This window comes from Rhamphochromis sp. 'chilingali' (genome assembly GCF_963969265.1).
Source record: "Rhamphochromis sp. 'chilingali' genome assembly, chromosome: 12".
NCBI classification, from domain to species: Eukaryota; Metazoa; Chordata; class Actinopteri; order Cichliformes; family Cichlidae; genus Rhamphochromis; species Rhamphochromis sp. 'chilingali'.
In genome coordinates this window covers 21,996,233-22,015,689 of record NC_137939.1, presented here as the reverse complement: position 1 = coordinate 22,015,689, position 19,457 = coordinate 21,996,233, and the positions used below count along the sequence as shown (strand labels likewise).

Genomic DNA, 19,457 nt, shown 5'->3' with positions numbered 1-19,457 from the left:
AGATAAAGACAAAATGTGTTTAGCAATTAATCATTTATTTATTTTTTTACTTAAATTAATCTCTACATACTACGTTTGGTTCACAGAACCAGTTTAAAATTAGTCTTAATTAAGTGATGAAGACAATATAAAATTCTATTTAATCCTACACAACTCACAAAAAAAGTGTCCAAACATTTGCATCACTTAGAAAAATTTCACAATTACTCCTCCAGTCATTTGAAGTGATTTACATGAAAACAAGTGCAATCTCCACTATACCACACAGGTGCAAGTAATCCACAAGGTATAATCAACAGAACATCACTTCAGCACATGCATCTAGAGAGAGAGCACACCACACTCTGGAGTGAATCTTACACCACTCTTTGTCCACTTCCTTTCTGCATGGCACACTGGGAAAAAGTTAGATTTACATAGAAACCCTGGCCTGCTCTGGAGTGCAAATAAACTCTGGTGTAACAGGTAATGAGCAGATTTAACTTAAAGCACCAGTTTTTTTTTTTTTTGTGGAACAAAAATGCTACTAAACATGGAAGCCTGACTGAGGAGAAAGAAACTGGGTAAACCTCAGAGCTACATGATGCATCCAGCATGGCACGTTCAATTCCGTACCAATATATCCGTCTACTACAGGCATGCAAAAGCAAACACCAACAGCTGAGAAATATCACATCTCTAAGTGATAATGAGGTTAAAAGGCAGTCTATGTTCTATTACATGTATAGATAGAGGATATTTTGAGTTATACAGGTAATTGATCACCCCGTGAACTAAAGAACTCCACATCAAAAAAGTGTAGTGTTACGGTTCTTTGTCATGTTTGTGGATAAACTTGAGTGTCTATTGCTTTGACATCTAACATTCCTCTTTAATAACATAAAATGTCGGTCACAGGCTGTAAATTTGCTAAAGTGCAAATTGAAATTGTAAATTTGCACTTTCTAAAAAAATTAAAATGATAAATAACATTTTAAATGGAGTGTATGCTGGCAAGTCAACACCACCAGAGGTCTCAGAAGGACCGTTATGAGTTTAAGTGAGTGGAAGATTTCTGTGACAGCTGTGCAACCATTAAACCCCTGCCAAAAGGCAAAATAACAAAACGTTAATTTAACATTAAGACACTTTTAGATAAAATATAACTGACAGCTTCATGAAAAGTTTACCCAACCAGTCTTGGATAAACAAGTCAATCGCTTCAAATCCATGTAACAGATTTGTGGATAATGGGAAGGGACAGAAATTTAAACTTGCAACTGGCCTGAAAAGATCATATCTGCAGATTAGGATTAAATACAGTTAAATATGAGTGTTGTAGTAAATCTGACAAATATACATTACATTATCAGTACCATAGTTCTTATAAATGTCACCTTCTTTGATTGATATGGCTTGAATACAATGTAATAAGTCAAAGCTTAAAAACAAAACACAGGCAGTAAAACAACACACAAAATGAAGTCAGGTCTATGATGTCAAATCACTACACACAATACAAGTGTACAGAAGTAATAACACTATCAGTCTGAGTTGTTTCCTGGTAAGCTACAAAACACAAAGAGCACAGGTATTATACCATTGCTAGCTGGTATATTCTCAGATGTCTTTATGCCAGAGAACTGGACTGACAAATCCAATCAGGTCAATAAATTGAACCTTGTGTGCAACCTCTCTACCGTCAAGGGAAAGGCACATTGCCTTCATTGGACATTCAGCCACAGAGCACATCGTTTCACAGTACCAAAGAAGCATAATCAACATTTTGCAACTAAAAAAAAAATATATATACATATAACACTGGGGAATGATTCAGCCTCTATGCGTAACCATGCCCCCCTGTTGATCAAATAACCAGGTGGAATTTGAAATGAATCAGGCTCACCATGAAAGCAGTGGAGGTATGCTTTTTTCCCCCCTGCTTTTAAAGTGCTTTTTTCCCTACTTGTCAAAACACATTTTCCACCAAGTGGGAAAAAAACCCCACAAGTTTACTTTACAATTAACAAAAGTAATCTTCGTTACTAAGTCTAGCTCTCTTACTGTCAGTATGTATATGAGCTACATGTAAATTAGCACTGTTCAGGCAGCATGCATTTGTGACGTATTGAGATGAACTAGCAGCTGTCTGGCAGTGTCAGTGCATGTGAAAAGAGGTTTTGGCACTCACTAGAGAGAATTAAAGCTTAATAATATGTACCTTTGCATGCTGCATGACAAAACACTAAAACCACACAACAAGTTTACCGTCCACACTTATTTGGATGAGAAATAACCAGAAGAAGAAGATCTGTTTACAGCAGTGAGGATTATCTAGACCGTTAATGTACCTATGTTAGTTCACCAACTTCCCCATCCAGTAATTGTTATAAGTGGCTTTTTTTTTTTGTAATTTCATAAATAAAACAAAGGAAGTAATCCAAACACTCATCTTGGATTCCTCTTCTTTTGAGACATGTCTGATGTCCAGACATGAGTGAGTCATGCTGGTTCCCAACATTCAGCCTGACCAATCCCATCAGCATTCTTCAGCAGCGACAGATTCAGAAGTCAAGCACAATGAAGTTCAGAGGGTAAATTTGGGGTCATACTTCCTGACTTCCAGCAGGAGGCGCTCTTTCTCTCTGAGAGCCTGAGTAAGTGCAGCCTGTACCTCACAGAGCTGTGACTCCAGTGGTTGTATCTGCAACAACAGGATTAATGGATTAGTTAGCTACAGACCATGCGGGCTGATACGTGATTCTGAAAGCACTACCATTACATAACTCTGTGCATTTAAGACATTGCTGTAAGTAAGAGGGCACTAGTTTTACACCTGTATTTAAAAATTAATAGTTAATCTAACTGAGCTGAGTTTTAAATATCTTGACCCCACTAAAAATGAATAAAAGTCAAAGATACACACACACACACACACACACACACACACACACACACACAAATTTGAGCCCCAGAAAGCAGTACATTACAGAGCAACACATCATTATATACACATTACCTCACTCTGCTGTTGAACAGCGAAAGAGTTGTTAGGGTTATCCCCACCAGTTTCTGGAAAATCTCCTAATGCTTTAGAGCCTCCAGCTGCAGCCAGAAAGGAAAATAGTGATGATCAGTTTCTGTTCATCTTTCTTTCGAACTGTGACAGCTGATACTCTATAGCTGGGTCTTTGTGGTTTCAAGGTTCATGATCAAGAATCTAAAATTCATCATGGTGAACAAAATTCACGTTGAAAAGCGTGCTTTTCTTGCTCACCTCTGACTCTCATGATGCCATCATCACTACGCTCGAGAACCAGCTCATCTACAATGAATGTGGCTGGAACAGGTTGGGGGGCTGTGGGGTATATTCTGGGGCCATCATCCTTGAAACAAAAAATAATTAATGAATTAATTTAAAAAAAAAGTTCTTTTGAAAGGTTAACGTTGAAAATATTTTAGTGGAGTTTTTGTGACTCAACAGATACCGACATCCAAAGCAAACACTTCACATGCCACGAGGACAGAAAGACACTTACCTTCATCGTGATGGTGACGTTGCTCATGTGCAACTGCATTGGCTGACCGTCAACGCTGAATTCGTCTTCAAGGAAAGGACCAATGTTAGTAACTGTTGAGGCTAACAACTCAGCCTGACAGTCTTGCACTCTCACATCCAGAAAGCCCAGTGATTCAGCCAGAGCAGAGCGCCGAGCTGCAGCTGGACCCATTTCCGCCCGCATGCACAATGCTGGAGAGGCACTGCTACCCTCCCTACTCTGCTTCTGGACTGGCAAAACTGGTGCTGCATAACAAAAGAAAAAAAAAAAGAAGGTACATTTGTAAACCATTCTGAGAACGCACACAGAACTCAGGTTCCAGCATGCTCTCCCAACATTAACTAATCTAGTTCAATATTTTAGGCTGAGCTAATATGTGCATACAGTGCTGTGAAACCCTCCTTACTAACTTCTAGGTTTCTGGATATTTGTCATACACGTTTCAGAATAAATAACCTTTAATGTTAGAGAAAACCTGAGAAACTACAAAATGCAGTTTTTAAAAGAGGATTTCCTGTATTAAGTGAAAAAGTATCTAAATCCACCTGGCCCTATGAGAAAAATTTACTGTCTCCTTGTGCCACAAAACTGGTTGTGCCACCCTTGACAATGGGAAATGTAATCAAACATTTGCAATAACTCACAATGAGTCTTTCACAGCCACAGTGGAATATTTATGAGCATGAATGGAGATTTAAGGTCATATCAAAGCACTAGGCCACTCTAAAACCTTTTTTTTTTAAATTCATGTTTCCATCAATTATGGCAAGTCATCCAGATCCAGTCTGTAACATCAATGCACAGAGTATTTGGTTTTGGGCATCATCAAGATGTTTTTTGCTAAAGGTGAGACAAGCCATTGTGTTTTTTTGTTGTTGTTGTTGTTCAGTAGTGACTTTGACCTTGGAAATCTTCCACAGATCCCATTTTGGGCCAGTTTTTTTCTTATTGATCTTAAGCTGTTCTGGGTTCTTTTGTGACTTCCTGGATGAAAATTGAGTATTCTTGGAGTAATTAATAAATTTAAATTAAAAATGTAATTTTACTTTTTAAAAAATCAAATACAAAACAACATTTTGTATTTACTTGGATTATCTTTGTTTAATATATTGTTTGATGTGGTTAATATTAAAAAAAAAATCCGGAAGGGGACAAACACTTTTTCACAGCACTGTATACAGTCCCTGTATAAAGTATGTTTTTATGAGTTCATTATGAAGGATTGTTTATGAGCCAAAAAGCTATTAAAGAAACAGAACCTATTCATTTTTGATTTTTCTTAAGCCCAATCACACTAAGAATCAAACATAATTTTGTTTTTTTCTGAATATAATTATCAACCCACAAACAAGTAAACAGGAAAAGAAGCATGTCATGAGTAAACATTAAATGAGGCCATGGCATAGATGAACAGGGGACTAAAATTATTTTTCAGCATGACAGATAATCGCTTACTTTGAATGACACCAGCAAGCACGTCTGACTGTCTGACATTACCCATGTGTACAGGGGTAAGAGTTTGTGCTTCAACAGCCACAACTTGGTCTTCTCCCTTTACCTCAATGGTACAAGATGTTCCACTCAGGATCAGCAACAACACTGAGGACTGTACAACAGCACATCACAAGTTAAATTTGAACTAAATTAAATTCAAATTTAATCTACTTCTGAAATTTGTTATATGATCGCAATAACCCACCGTGTCCTGAGAGACATCCTCTGTACTTTGGGACAGGGAACTGCTAAGATCAGCTGATGAGCCTCCCTCTGTCCCTGGGGCTGGGCTGCCTCGACTGCCAACAGGTGTGCTGTTAGGGCGCATGGACTCCATTCCTGATTCTGGAACAAGAAACAAAGTAATGGTAGATGCCACTTGTGCATGTCAGAGAAATGTATGTAGAATCTTGGTAATATTTAAACACCTGAGTCCAAGAGGACAACAAAAGTGTCACTGATATCGCTATCCACAGAAAGATTTTCATCAGGCAGGCTGCCATCCAAGATAGCACTGTCAAAGGAATGCTGGGAAGGAGACGGCTTCATGGATTGTTGACGAGACTCTTCTGAACGTTGAACCTGTTCCCTATGAACATACAGACACAATCTGTGATTAAGGGAAATCCAATGAAAAACATGAGGTGCACAGACATAAAAAACAGCATTAAGCAGGAGAGTACTAGCGCTTACTTTGCCTGTGGACTGAACAATTTGCTCATCCCCGAGCCACGACTCAACATGCTAAAGGCATCTTTTGTTATTGAAAATGCCCCTTTAGTCAGGTCCAGCGAGGCACTAATGGCATCTTTGGTCACATCCTTGGTGACATTAATGGCGCTTGACAGCTCTCCCTCAAGGCTGAAGGTAGACGGTTCTCTGGAGAGTACTACAGACTGTCCGGGTGAGAGGGGAGGAGAGGGAACAGGAGCCTCCGGACCCTCCTCCACAGCCTCACAAGCCTCCTCCACCCCTCCATCTTGTTCATCCTGGTCAAATCCAACTGTATTGATGGAGGAGATACCATTTTCTAATCCACTGTCCTCAAGAACAACATCAGAGTGATGAGATGGGGAGATGTCAGAGTCACTTATGGGGCTGTCTGTTTCAGGAGTGTGGGGGACGACTTCTTCAGGCTCTGTGCAGGCTGGTGGTAAAAGCAGACCCAATTCCACTGAGTCCACCACAAGGGCAAGGCAAACTGTAGCCATTTTTGTCTTCTGGTCATGAGCCTGCTTAACATCTCGTATATCCCGGCCCAACTCTGCTCCCAAGCGAGCCATTGCATCTTTCATCCTGAGCAGTGCAACGTACTGATAGTGGTTGAGCCACATCTTCACTGGTGTGATTGTGTGGGCCAGGAAATGGACCGAAGCAAGCGTAGCCTCTTGCTGATGAGGCTCCTGCTCTGAAGAAAGCTGATGGGTTTTGCTGGGACTGGAGGAGGAAGACAATGAACTGCTTTTAAAGGCACATGGCTGACACATCCACACAGACATGGCAAAGGGCTCAACAAAAGGCTGAGTTTTGCCTTTGGGGAATCGCCGTGCTCCATCAAAGCCTAATGTAACATGGGACAGACTGAGAGACCACATGTCCTGGGATCGCAGCTGCTTTCTGTCCAGAGGCTGGGGCTCCATCTCTTGAGCATGCTGAAGGAAGATGGAAGGAATGGGGTGGAAGGCACTCAGGTCTCTGGGGTAAGGGCAAGGTGGTGTGGACTGGAAGAAGGTGCAGCTGGCAAACTTTTCACATGTAGTATCGAGGTCCACATTAGACCCATGAGGGCAGTGGCGGGTGTTGCTGAGAATGATCTGGGGTATAGTGACAGAAAGAGACTGAGGACGTTCTGGATGGTCCAGTATGGATGAATCCAAGGGTATTATCAGCTATAAAAATATAAATAAACAGAAAATTACTGGCTCAAAATTCTATACAAAATACAACGAAGATTGGTAACAAAAAAGACCAAAACCAGAAAATATTAGTACACTATAATCAGTTGAGTATTCACCTTAAGTTGAGCTGCATCCATGCGGATGTCTACGTGTTCATCAGACTTGTTACTGTCTTGTAAATGGTAGAAGGCTTTGACCTGGTCCAGGGTGTGTAGGAGACCCCTGGTGAACAAATTAATCCATAACACACTAGCTGGGTCAACACAAAGCTGGAGGCTGTTTAACTGGGCATACAGGTTTGAGGTGGGCACTGCAAGAAGGAAAATATGGGAAGTCCAGACACATCCAGAATTAGACAGAAATTAAACCAGCATTATTGAATACAATACACATAAAATGAAGTAATCCTTCTGTGATATTAATGAAAAAAATAAAAAATAAATACCTGGTAGATTGGGATTGTCAGGAAAGTAGTATTCAGTAAACTGCAGATGAACTGCTGGTATGTTGTCTGGTAAATGCAGCGCTTTACGGTTACAGGATAACAAAGACTGGGTCTTTTTGTTTTGTCGGCCTCTTGTAGACACCTAAATGTTAAGAAAAAAAAGTATTATTGGAAGTATTGATGGATTTATATTTTGACTAAATTGCCTTATTTGAAATATATTAAGAAGCAAAAGATTCTGAATTACTAGCCAGATGTAGAGGGAGGTTTAAGAAAACAGAACTAAACCACCTGAGTCTGAACATCAAATGATTTCCTGTCCCAAATTTAAACTAAACACCAAACATTTACACAGTTTCCCCTGGGTGTCTCTTGCTCTAAAAACGAGGAACTACAAGTGCCTTGAACTAAAATAACCCTGGATATTTTCTTTCACGATGAAAAGTGTAGAATATCTGAAGTGAAAATGCAGAACAAGCATGACTGAGTATTTCAAAGTGGCAAGGGGTTTTCTCTGTTCCAAATGAGTGGCATTACAGCTGACAAAAGAAGTCACATGTATGTGATGGGATTTTTGTGTTGGTGCTGAGGTATTCTACCCACATTTCATTAATCGTTTTGCCTATCACACTAACGATCATATTGATGCAGTAATAGTCATCATTGCAATTATATCACTATCTTATCTATTACCAAAGTTCAAGAAAGCAACCTGACGCCCTGAGCTGACGTACCAATATTTTAGATTGACCATGTCATGTGGCTGGTGTGAAAGAGACATTTGGTTCCTCTATAAGCCCTGCCAAGCACGTGACTCCAAGACTACAAACTGGCCAGAACCTTTTGCGGTTTGAACCAACTGCAAGGCCCGACTGCTTCTACTTAGGATTAGGGAATTAGTAAGAAGAGTAAGGCTTCTGTTAGAGCAAGTAAATCAAATGAGACAATGATAAAAACTTGCCTGGTGAATGTCAACATCATCCATCCTGATCACCACGCAGCTAGATCGCAGCCTCTTCAGTGATGATCCCGAAGCAGCTGAAGTCTTGCTGGCTGCCTGCTCTTTTTCAGACGAGTTTAACTTGGGACTTGGCTGTCCATCTGAAATATATGACTAAATGCTCAGTTGCAAGCTAAAATAGAGTTCTCCATAAGAATTTGTGACCTAAAATGTGTTATTTTTTTGGTGAATGGTCACCATAATATCTTTTAATAATAATTTATAGTAGGCCGTTGTGATGAAGGAGGTAAACAAGTAATTAATCTACCGGTGTGCATGAATAATGTTACGCAGTCATATATATATCTATTAAAAGCTATTAAGTGAACCTTGACATGAAGTTGTTTTATAAGATGACTGTTGCTAATATCATCAGCACTGACTTTTCACTCCATCTATAAAGTTTTTATCTTTATTTAGAGCTCAATCTAAACTAAAGTTAAAGAACTTTACCAAGATAAGCAGTACCTCAAGTATAACTCATACCTTGTGCTGTTTTTGCAGGGGAATCCTTGGCTGACTGGGGAATTTCAGTATGTGGTCCAGGGATCCCTGAAGCTTCAACTCTTCTCTGATACTCTTGCAGTAGTTTCCCGGCCCACTGTGCGTGGGCCTCCATGGCTCCACTGTGACGTTCCCAGTGTCGACACCCATCAGCTGTGCAAGAATAGCAACAAGAGGCAGTTGTGATTCAGCAGTCATGCTACAGTTAAACTAGTTTTAGAGATTAAAATTTGTTTTACTATGTAAATAGCTACACAAAACAATGATGCATATCAGAAAAAATATAGATCAACAACAACAAAAAAGACAAGGTCATTATTTTCAATAGTAGAGTGTAGAAAACAATACAGCATGCCATAAAGGTCTTTTTTTTTTTAAACAAACAAACAAACAAACAAACAAGCAAAGAAAATCCAGAGAAACCATTAAAGCTGAAATCTAAGAATCTAAAATAAGTAACGTATTTATATACATTTTAACCTTTAATGTACGTTTTCATGATATTATTTATACTACATAAAGATTTCAATGATATATTTTGCATGTAAACTGTTCCTGCTCTGTGAGGCTGTAAAGTGATGAAATGGTAACGTCAGAAATGACACAACGTGAATACAAATATCATGATGTTAAACAGGTATAATGGCCATCACCCTGGCGTATCAGCATTCCAACAGTGATAAAAAACCCTAGACATATGATACGTTCAGCAGTAGCTGGTGGGAATGTCACATGTTTTATACTGTAAGTACATAATGACAAAAGAATGTATTAGACAAATAAGATACAATCAATGTATTTTATTTATTTATTTTTAGTTTGATCTTCTGGTTGCATTACATGGAAAGTCAGAAGACTCTCAATCGAAATCAAAGAGGTCCAAGGCTCTTATTTTTTATATAAAATTTAAAATGCCTTTATTTTCATGGCATGGCCATGTTTAACCTATAAAAACTCTGCTGTGTTTCTGCATACAAGCCTTCATCGAGGCGTTAAACATTCAAGAACACACTGGATCTTTTCTAGAAGTCAAGTACTAAATGACTTGACTTCAATAACAGTAGTCCAGCTACATTACAAACCTTTGGGATTGACCACATGACAGATAAAAGACTTCTAAACAAAGGGAAGGTTTTTGGATTTTTTGATTATAGGCCACCAAATACCCCAACTTAAACGAGGATTTAATTTTACTGCTTTTTAATAAACTTTGTTTGTCTTCATCATCATCATCATCATCGTTTATTTGTATAGCACTTTAAGAACACACCAGGCAGACCAAAGTGCTGAACAACACAGATCAAAACAACTACCAAATTAAAAATACCATAAAATCATTACATACAATAAAATAAATAAGAAGGAGTCAGTTTCCTACAGAGTTAAAAGCCAGGGAATAAAAATAGGTTTTCAATCTGGACTTAAAGACCTGCACTGATGACGCTTGTCTAATTTGGAGGGGAAGGTTATTCCAGAGTAGGGATGGGTACCGGTGTCCGGTGCCATGATGGCACCGGTTCTGACATAAACGGTAGTAACCAGACCGAAAAGCAGCGCACATTTCGGTGCTTTATTTCGGTGCTTTTTTTTCCTGAGCTGTGATACACTTTAGATTCTAGCCAATCATTTTACGTTTCCGAGGATAGTAGGCGGGCCCAGGTACGTACGTTCTTTTAGAGCAGAGCTACAGATTAAAAATGTCCAAGGCGAAGCGGTCAAAGTCTGGCTGTACTTCACAGCAAAATATGCAAACTCAGCAGCCTGCAACAAGTGCTTTAAGCTGATACTGTGATACTGTCAAAGGAGGTAACACCTCAAATCCGATGAAACACCTGGCGACGCATAGCGTTTTTTTTAAAAGCCCAGAAATGCGCCGTATTTGATAGCTTGCTGCGAGACCTCACACCGAGCACATCTACTGCGGGTGGGTTGCCTGTTATGCAACATCCCCCAAAAACACGAAGAGGAGAGTCCTGGCCCCTAGCCCTGCCAGTGTAGCAGAAATGATGACGGATGATGGTGGCAGCAGCCGTTCTTCTCTGCGTGAGTAGCTAATTTACATTGAGTAGGCTAACCACGTTATTACATTAATGCATGTAAGGTGAACTAGCAAACATCATCATAGCTACATGCGGCTGTCCTCTTGTTTGATGGCAGATGCTCCCTTCACCCTGGCTAAAAAGGCTAAAATGACCAAAGAAAAAGTGGAAAACAGTTAAACATGAGAGGTTTAGGACAAAGTTTGTGTTTTTTCCATTGTTTAAGCACTGCTTCCAGCCAAGAGTGATACCATATATGCCCCATAGCTGCAGAAAAGGCTAACATTGTTATATTTTTACAAAAAACAGCTGAACATGAGAGGTTTTTGGACCAATTTTGTGTTCTCCATTCTTTAAGCACCGGTTTGAGCACCGTTTGAGCACCGGCACCGTTTCAAAAGTACCGATTTGGCACCGGTATCGGATAAAACCTAAACGATACCCATTCCTATTCCAGAGCATCGGAGCCGCAATTGAAAAGGCACGGTCTCCTCTGCATTTCAGCCGCGACTTAGGGACCGACAGCAGCAGCTGCTCAGCTGAACGGAGCGAGCGAGGAGGAACATGTGGCTTCAGCAAATCAGATAAAATGATGTCTTATAAGATGCATTCATTTTGGCTGTGGTTGGTGCTGCTGTGCCAGTGTTTCTTTGTAGCTGGAGTGACACACACAACATAAAACTCCAGTCAAAGATATTTGTTATCACGGCAGTGGTTACAACACCGAGCTGTGAAACCCAGTTTTGAGTGCTGCCTTCTTTAGTAAGAGATGCTATCAAGTGATGATGATGATAAAAACTTAGCAGCAGACTAGAACCAAGGACATAAACATTTATATATTTTCTGCATCACCAAGCTTGTAAGTGCCAAGCTAACACTGGTGTAATTTTACAGCTGGGCTTCATTCTATGTTTTTTGTAGCCCAAAACTCATTATGGTTCATTCGGTCACTGCACTTTCTTGCAGTGATAATCAAACAGCTTTGGAGAGTACACACAACCAAAGCCACAAATGTAAAACTAATTGTGGTTCCAGTGGAAAAGTCATTATAAGACCTTCTAACCTATGCTAAAATAAATGGCCTGCATTTGTATAGTGCTTTTCTAGTCCCTAAGGACCCCAAAGCGCTTCACACTACATTCAGTCATTCACCCATTCACACACACATTCACACACTGGCGATGGTAAGCTACATTGTAGCCACAGCTGCCCTGGGGCGCACTGACAGAGGCGAGGCTGCCGGACACTGGTGCCACCGGGCCCTCTGACCACCACCAGTAGGCAAACAATAACACTGCTCAGTGTACTTTCAGTATATATTAAACTGGTGGGCTGAATTATCGTCAGCCAGAGCTACACAGTTAGTGGGGCTAAAAAGTGTGAAGGAAATTTGAAATTTATGCATTTATGACTTAAACACAACTTTTTAAGAGACTGCAATTTTTCCATAATGTATCAGTTTAAATGAATCCTAACACAACAGAGATGTTTACTTGGTTTAAATCTACAATTCAAAAAGTAAAGGAGTCAATACTTTTCAAAGTCAGTGTTCACACGCTGTACAGTATAAATACACACTATGTGCACACATCTGCTCATCTTTCATAATCATGCACTGTGTTAATGTTGATATCTTCTTATATTTACTTCAAACAGGTATAATTCTTAATGACACAGATTTTCTTTTTTAAGATCCTTTTTAAGAGGTTTATTTACTATAATGAGCTCCAAGGGTGACTGCTGTTCTACATTCAACATTTCAGTAATTCCACAGAGGAACAGCACTGAGAACAGTCTCCCATGCCATTAGTCTGCTTGAACAGTAATCCTCCTAAGAGCTAGTCCCAAATGAATGCTGTGGCTTTAGTGGGAGGAGCACAGAGCCTCAGGGTAAACTGCAGCTAAATGAGTCAAAGAATCAGTCACACTCACCAGGTCTGTGGACGGGATAGTAGTCAAAACCTAGCTTCCTGAAGGTCAGCTGCATGGCACCCTGCAAGCCTGGTGGGGGAGGCTCATCTATGTAATATCACATGACAAGAGTTTTAAAACCAGCCTGACAGCAATTACTCTTCAAATGCTGAACAATTTCATATATTTAAGTGATTACCATGTGCAGACAACACAGAAAAACTTAGTTACAAGACAGCAGCACATGGTAAGACACTTCCTTCTAACCTTCATCCATTGAAGAACTGTCATTGCATATGTGTAAGTCCAAGCGTGAGATGAAGGTGTGGTAAGAAGACTCTTTGACATCAAAGAGATCAAAGTATTGGCTGATGTTGCTGGGGGTGCCTGTGGGAGCCGGTTGGGGTTCTGTCCACAGACTCTGGAGGCTGGGAGATGGTGGGGCAGTCTAAACCACAGAAGAGGCAACACATTTAAAATGACCAACATGATGATTTAACAAAACTGGGAAAAAATGTCTTACAAAAGTAAGTTTTATCAAATATCAGTGAATGTTTCTTTTCTGTTGTTGTTGTAACATAACTTGCTGAATTACTATATCCACAGATTTAAAAATTGGAATTATTTTTTAATGATTTACACTATACGCAGAAAAAAAGTAAGGAAAGACCTGCAAGGATTCGGCAGCCATGCTTTTCCTCTGCTGTGTAGATTTCTCCATTGCTTCACTGAGAGATTTGGCATAATGGATGATGGCTTTGAGCTGAGTGTCTGTCAGCACCCACAACAGGTCGTCCAGAATGAAAAGCAGCTTTGACGCCAGCACATTACAGTCCTTTATCTGGGCAGAACAATGACGACATAAGGACATTTTATTTTTTTATTATTTTTTTTAATTGATGGCTTAATGTTTCTGATCTGAAACCAGTTCTCTGTGAGAAAAGCAGATGAAGGCTCAACTACAATCTTACCCTGCGTTTAAGAGCAATGCGAATGCGCCCCTGGTTGGTGATGAGCCTTAAAGGGGTGCTACTTAGGTCTTGGTCATCGCTCTCAATGGCATCTGCCTCAATACGTAGAGTTTGCCAGTTAATTTCTTTGAATGTCAGCACCTGAATGGGAAAATATACATATAAACCCATCAAACTATAACCAAATAAAATAAACAATGCGAGACTTGTTGTGATGGTTATTTTGAATGATTGTTACCAAAGAGAAAAGGGAACAGACATTTGCTTTTAACTGGATTACAAACTCATTCTAAAAGGCTGTTTATCCCAAAATAGTCTGCAGCTACCAAAGACCAGACCATGTGACTTGATTACACACCACAGAAGTCATTTACAGCAGGCTTAATGAGCAAACACGATTTCTGTGGTGGATCATTATTTTCAGTAATACATTACACGACTAAAATGGATCGTGCTGAAGCTGTGTCGGGAGGAAAATGAAAGCGTTTGTGTGTATAAAGTACCTCTCCTCTCTTTGGATCAGTGATCCGGGTGTAGCGAAGATCACTACGTTGCCATTTGGGGTTCAGGCTGTTGCCTTGTAGCTGCCAGAGCTCAAAGGACGCGTGGAAGGCCTTAGCCTGGACCTTGATGGTAATTGAGTTGATCCTAACAGACATGCCCTCTACTACTTTTTCAGCAAAGCCATACTCGCTGTAAATACACACGACATGGGATGCAGTACAGTATTACAAAACAAAAATGTTTCTTTAGCACAGAATTTGTGAAAGCTTACCTCTGGCCTGCTGTTATAGCTATGGGAGAAGGGCCATTGGGTGGTCGAGGTTCTTCACATGTCCTCATCTCTACCTCGACCTTGTCTAAGAACTAAACATAAGAGGAGACACAAACAGTCAGAATACAATTCAGCAAGCAAATTAGAGATGCAGCCAAAATTGAGCATATAAATATAATAATCTTTATATGCTTATCAGTCAAATAAACAGTACAATAGCAAAACAGGATATTGCTAGTGTCTTCCTAGAGTAAGGTTATTTTGGATTAAAGATGAGAAGGAAGCTAAATGTTGCAGAAATGTGCATGAGCTCTGAATAAGGACCAAAATAACACAATTCTTACCAGGCAGATGGGGCTTGTTTTCAACTTTGTCCATTGTATCTGAAAAGACAGGACAGCAGGGTCAACAGTGTCAGTCACAAGCACTTGCCGCAGCATTCTGTGTTTTTGTCATTCGCAAGCACATAGTGAGAAGCAAGCTCACACATTATGACACAGCAGCTGTGACCAAAACTGACACGCTGTAATATTTCTGCACAACAAATTAACTGGGAAACAGTAGTACTAGAAATAGTTCTAAGCATCATCTCTGTCTAGCATGGTAACTGAAGTGCTACATGTCACAGGCAACAGATAGCAGACAAGCATATGGTGTGTTAGGCTGCTGCTGACATTTGGTAAGTAGCACTCAAAATAAAGAAGGCCAATATTTATAGGAATGTCAATAGATGTGGTCATATACTGACATACTGAACAAAGCAACATGCTGACCTGTTAGTGATCCTAACAGTGACCCTACAGAAGAACTGAGGAAATCACCACACGCAACAAGGTCCATCCTTTGGGGACCATGAATGTCTGTACAACAATTTATGGCATCTAACAAATGCAGTTAGTAACTAACAGAGGTGACTAACAGATCAATCATCCGTTATTCCAGAGAGTCATACCAAAAGCAAAGCTGATTAAAAACAGTAACCTGATAATAATTCTTTGCTCAATGGTGCAGACATTCTTCATATTTGTGTGGGCTGCAAGGTTGGGTCTGGTGCATTTTTGAAAACAGTAAGACAATTTGATAAAACTAAATAAGTAAATGTCAGCAAATAGCTGAGGAAAAGAGATGTTATCACCCAGAGTCAGCTGGGTGAGCTCATTGTAAATATTTATTTGCAAAGGCATTCAATAAGTAATTTTTTAAAATATGTGTTAAGATATTTCAGATAAGATAAGATTTTTCAAGAGAAACTGCCATTCCACTTGAAGGTTGTTTGGATTTTTTGGAAATACAAATCCGACATCCTGAGAGCTAAATATACACTAGCTACTGTATCTCAGGATCACTCTAGCCTGCAGGCTTTGGTGTCCCTGTGAATCATGGCTTGCCTGTCTATTATCAACAAACAGTAATGGTTTGAAGGGTCACAACATTCACAGCAGTGCCTCTAGTAGTGCTCATCTTTGTGGTTCTGCCACTGCTCATTTCCTCTAAGATTCAGTGGACTATGAATGGTAAAATCTATTTCTGAGACACTAATAAACACCATATACTTTTGTTGAATTAAAAAAAAAAAGAACTATGAGACAAACACATGATGTACGTATCCGATGTGTGACAGGTTTGTTCTTCTATAGTCTTCTTTGAAAAGCACATCAACTGTTAGACCATTTACAGGGATCAATATTAACATACCCTGATGGCAGCCTTGTTGCAGTAGACCCGGGTTACAGCCAGCCATGTAGGCAGGTCAAGCATGTTCTGCAGAACCTCTTCATCAAGCTCGAGGTTGGACAACTGCCCCTCCCCCTTTAGAGTACTCAGATTGATTTTGTCCGGGGACAGATTCTTCGTAAACCTAAACAAACCAGTTCAAATATAATGTTTCAGAGTGAATACATACAGAATAAAACTGGAAAAAGTTTAAATACGATACATCTAGGAAACACCAGCATATGCCACTGATGATCTGTGAGACAGAAATACCTCAAATTGAATAATGCAAATATGGAGGCAAGATGCTTTTGAAGTAGTGCAACTGGATGACTCATCCTGAGAGGCACCAGCATTCTTAATAAAATCCTCCAGCTGCACTCCCATCTAGAGCACCCTCTTCAAAGGGTCTAAGGTAGCAAGCTCCAAAAGCCAGGAATAAAAATTCAACCAACTCAGGGTAAATGTAGCAGAAATAGCAGAAAACTGGAATATTGATTTGTTTTTGGGTTTTTTCCACCTACATTACATGGCTGAAACACCACTCTGAAAAATGTGTGTGACGTTTCAATTATCAGCTGTGAGACATTGCTTAAAATGAGGATTAAGTGTCATTTGATTAGAGCTACAGATTGTAGCTCACAGTTCAGGATGTTCTTTAAACTATAAAACTTAGCATCATCTGATAACATGCTTTTCCTGATAAACGTGAGAAGCCAGTGAGCTCCAGCTTCTTTTTTATATGAAGCAACAAAATAATGGCTCATTATCTATTGCAGAAAAAACCCGCTCTGCTGCTTTTCACATTAACCCCAACAGACATCAGTGAGTCAAGCCTGGGGCGTACACCTACTTCATATGGCTGAAAATACAATACAACTTTGAAATGACAGTCCAAAGTTCTTCAGGGTTGTTCATACTTATCCAAAAGCCCAACTGCTTAGCTGTACAGTTACAGAATACTAAATTGGTTAAACAATAAACAATGTAGTTCACAGTTAACTAAATGGTTAACTTCAATCTGGCTGAGGAAGTCAAGTTTAATCAATTATATGCTTGTTATGCATGTTTAACTTCTTGTCATTACCTTGAATGCAAAGTAAGCAGAATATGATTTGACCATTTATGAAATGACCACGATGTTACAGGATAAGTGCTTTACTGAGTCAGATACTCACAAGGAAAAATTAAAAATCTTAGTGAACTACAGAAAAAAACATTGAAAATGCTTTACAACATGGGTTTTCAAAGTGTTGACAACTGTTAGTTAAGAGATGCACAAAGCAAACACATTTAGCAAATAGTGGTTTGTGTTAGTAATTGCCTTTTCCCATTTATGGCTTTTTAATTATTAGTTAAGTGGCTTTTACACTTCTTGACACCAGCTGTATTTGTTAATATTCAGATGGTTTAGTCTGCTTTCATGGCTACAACAAAATAGTCTGAAACTGATGACTATGGATGAAATGTACAGAAGTGCCTTATTTTCGTGATTGCAGGGAGCATATAACGTTCCCATGGGCCACCACTGTCCAGCAGACTGCACTTTGAGGTTTTAAGTGATTTATATCAACAGCAGGATGAAAAGATGAAATTGAAGAGATGATTGGATCATTTGCTATCATAGAACAAGCTATGGCAAGCTGAGAATGTGCTTGCATGTCAACCTTTGATGTCCACTCTTCTTTCTTCTGCAAATTTTGCTTTAATTGTTTAGTGACAGAGACAACAACAAGGAGAATAGCTGTTAGTCAAATGCAAAGCCTCTAACTGAGCAGACATCCACTGTCCAGGCTCATCAACTTTACTCTTTATCCCATTTAGCTTTTGAGACCTTTTATACACATTTCTTCATTGCTCTCCCACCCAAATTCATTTCTTAACAACTGTAAGCAGTTGTTAAGCAATAGCTGAGAACACATTCTCCAACACCACCACCTAAAAAAAGTTGACTGTGCATCACAAAATCGGAGGCTGTCTCCTGAGGAAGTATAATCAGGTCAGATGTAAAGAATACATTGTTATTAAGTCTGAAAATAAGGTGACGTCTGAGACAGGGATATTCCTGACAACTCTAATAGCAAACATGGACTGATAACAACAATTCATTCATTTATTACGGCTTAGGACAGACATGCTTTTTATCATCCTGATAAATATGTCTGCAGGACAAAGATAGATAAAATGACGTGTACTTCCACCATAACATTGCCGATTTAGAGCTTTGCTTTCCCTTTCCCATGCTTTTTATGCCGTGAAGATGAGATTTATTCATGCACTGACAATAAACCCATTCAATGTGAATTTTTTTCTTTTAAATAACTGTCAAAACCTCATTCCTGACCCCTGTATGAATAAAATACAGACATTCATTAACTGTAGATCGAGTGAATTTTGTCAAATCTGTGTTACCATTATATTTTCACCCCAGTGAACGCTATAGCATGGACATAACCGTTTAAAAAGCAAGGCAGTATGTAGTCTATAACCCTGTAAATAACATACACATGATTGGGAAAGTAGATTGGCATCCTGTGTCGTTCACTGCCTCTTTACACTTTCTAACCGTTATTTGCAAGTCGCTGCTTCAATGTGGAGCACTAAACCAACGTGGACATCAAATTACTCTGACTACATGCAGATGATAAATCGCAGCCAACTAACCTTTGCTGTGGTTGTGAGCAGTAACGTTGCAACAATACAGCTGGGCTAACTGGCTAACACTAACCCGAACCTGACACTTACCTTGACAAATGTTTCAGGATTTGCTTTTTAATAATCCCAGCCATTTCTGCGAGCGTTAGTGTCGAAAGGTGTCGGCAGTTTTCCTACATATTTAAACATATGTTAGCTCGCAGGCACCTCTATATTGTACACAGCACTAGCTGTGTGCATCTTCTTAGCCGCTGCTGGCACAGCACGACACAGCACAGGCTAGCCGCTAAACACCGCACAGAAGCTAACCTCCTTTTCTCTCACACGCACGCGCACTAAAAACAACTTTAACGAGAAATCGCAACCTGCGCCAAAGACACAATGCTGCCCTCTGCTGGATATTCAAGGGAAGTGGGAAGACAAGTGGCTTTGAACTGAGGCTGAACGATCCCACAAAATATTGAATTAAACTAGAAATAAATATCACAGTGAGCGACTGGTATTGCTTTGACG

At 39.6% G+C, this 19,457-nt stretch overlaps 1 protein-coding gene across 1 annotated transcript; it reads right to left on the bottom strand.

Annotated features, from left to right (window-relative positions):
• Positions 1–52: 52 nt before the first annotated feature.
• On the bottom strand, positions 53–19,237 carry bltp3a (bridge-like lipid transfer protein family member 3A). The gene is made up of 21 exons (XM_080897977.1): positions 19,035–19,237; positions 16,272–16,434; positions 14,921–14,959; positions 14,577–14,668; positions 14,305–14,494; positions 13,802–13,942; positions 13,501–13,671; positions 13,098–13,278; positions 12,852–12,938; positions 8,863–9,033; positions 8,338–8,477; positions 7,377–7,518; positions 7,048–7,241; positions 5,727–6,922; positions 5,462–5,622; positions 5,239–5,378; positions 4,995–5,145; positions 3,519–3,784; positions 3,257–3,365; positions 2,999–3,084; positions 53–2,683 (listed from the first exon to the last, which is right to left on the bottom strand). The coding sequence occupies exons 1-21, from the start codon at positions 19,076–19,078 to the stop codon at positions 2,567–2,569; spliced, it is 3,981 nt and encodes a 1,326-aa protein (XP_080754103.1). The 5' UTR covers positions 19,079–19,237; the 3' UTR covers positions 53–2,566.
• Positions 19,238–19,457: the final 220 nt, after the last annotated feature.

What these genes read in the sequence shown, in the direction of transcription:
- bltp3a (XM_080897977.1), bottom strand. Translation starts at nt 19,078, where the DNA reads ATGGCTGGGATTATTAAAAAGCAAATCCTGAAACATTTGTCAAG. An exon ending in GCAACAAGGCTGCCATCAGG is followed by an intron (nt 14,960 to 16,271) that starts GTATGTTAATAT and finishes CTGTCTTTTCAG; the next exon opens with ATACAATGGACAAAGTTGAA. An exon ending in GCATTGCTCTTAAACGCAGG is followed by an intron (nt 13,672 to 13,801) that starts GTAAGATTGTAG and finishes TGTTCTGCCCAG; the next exon opens with ATAAAGGACTGTAATGTGCT.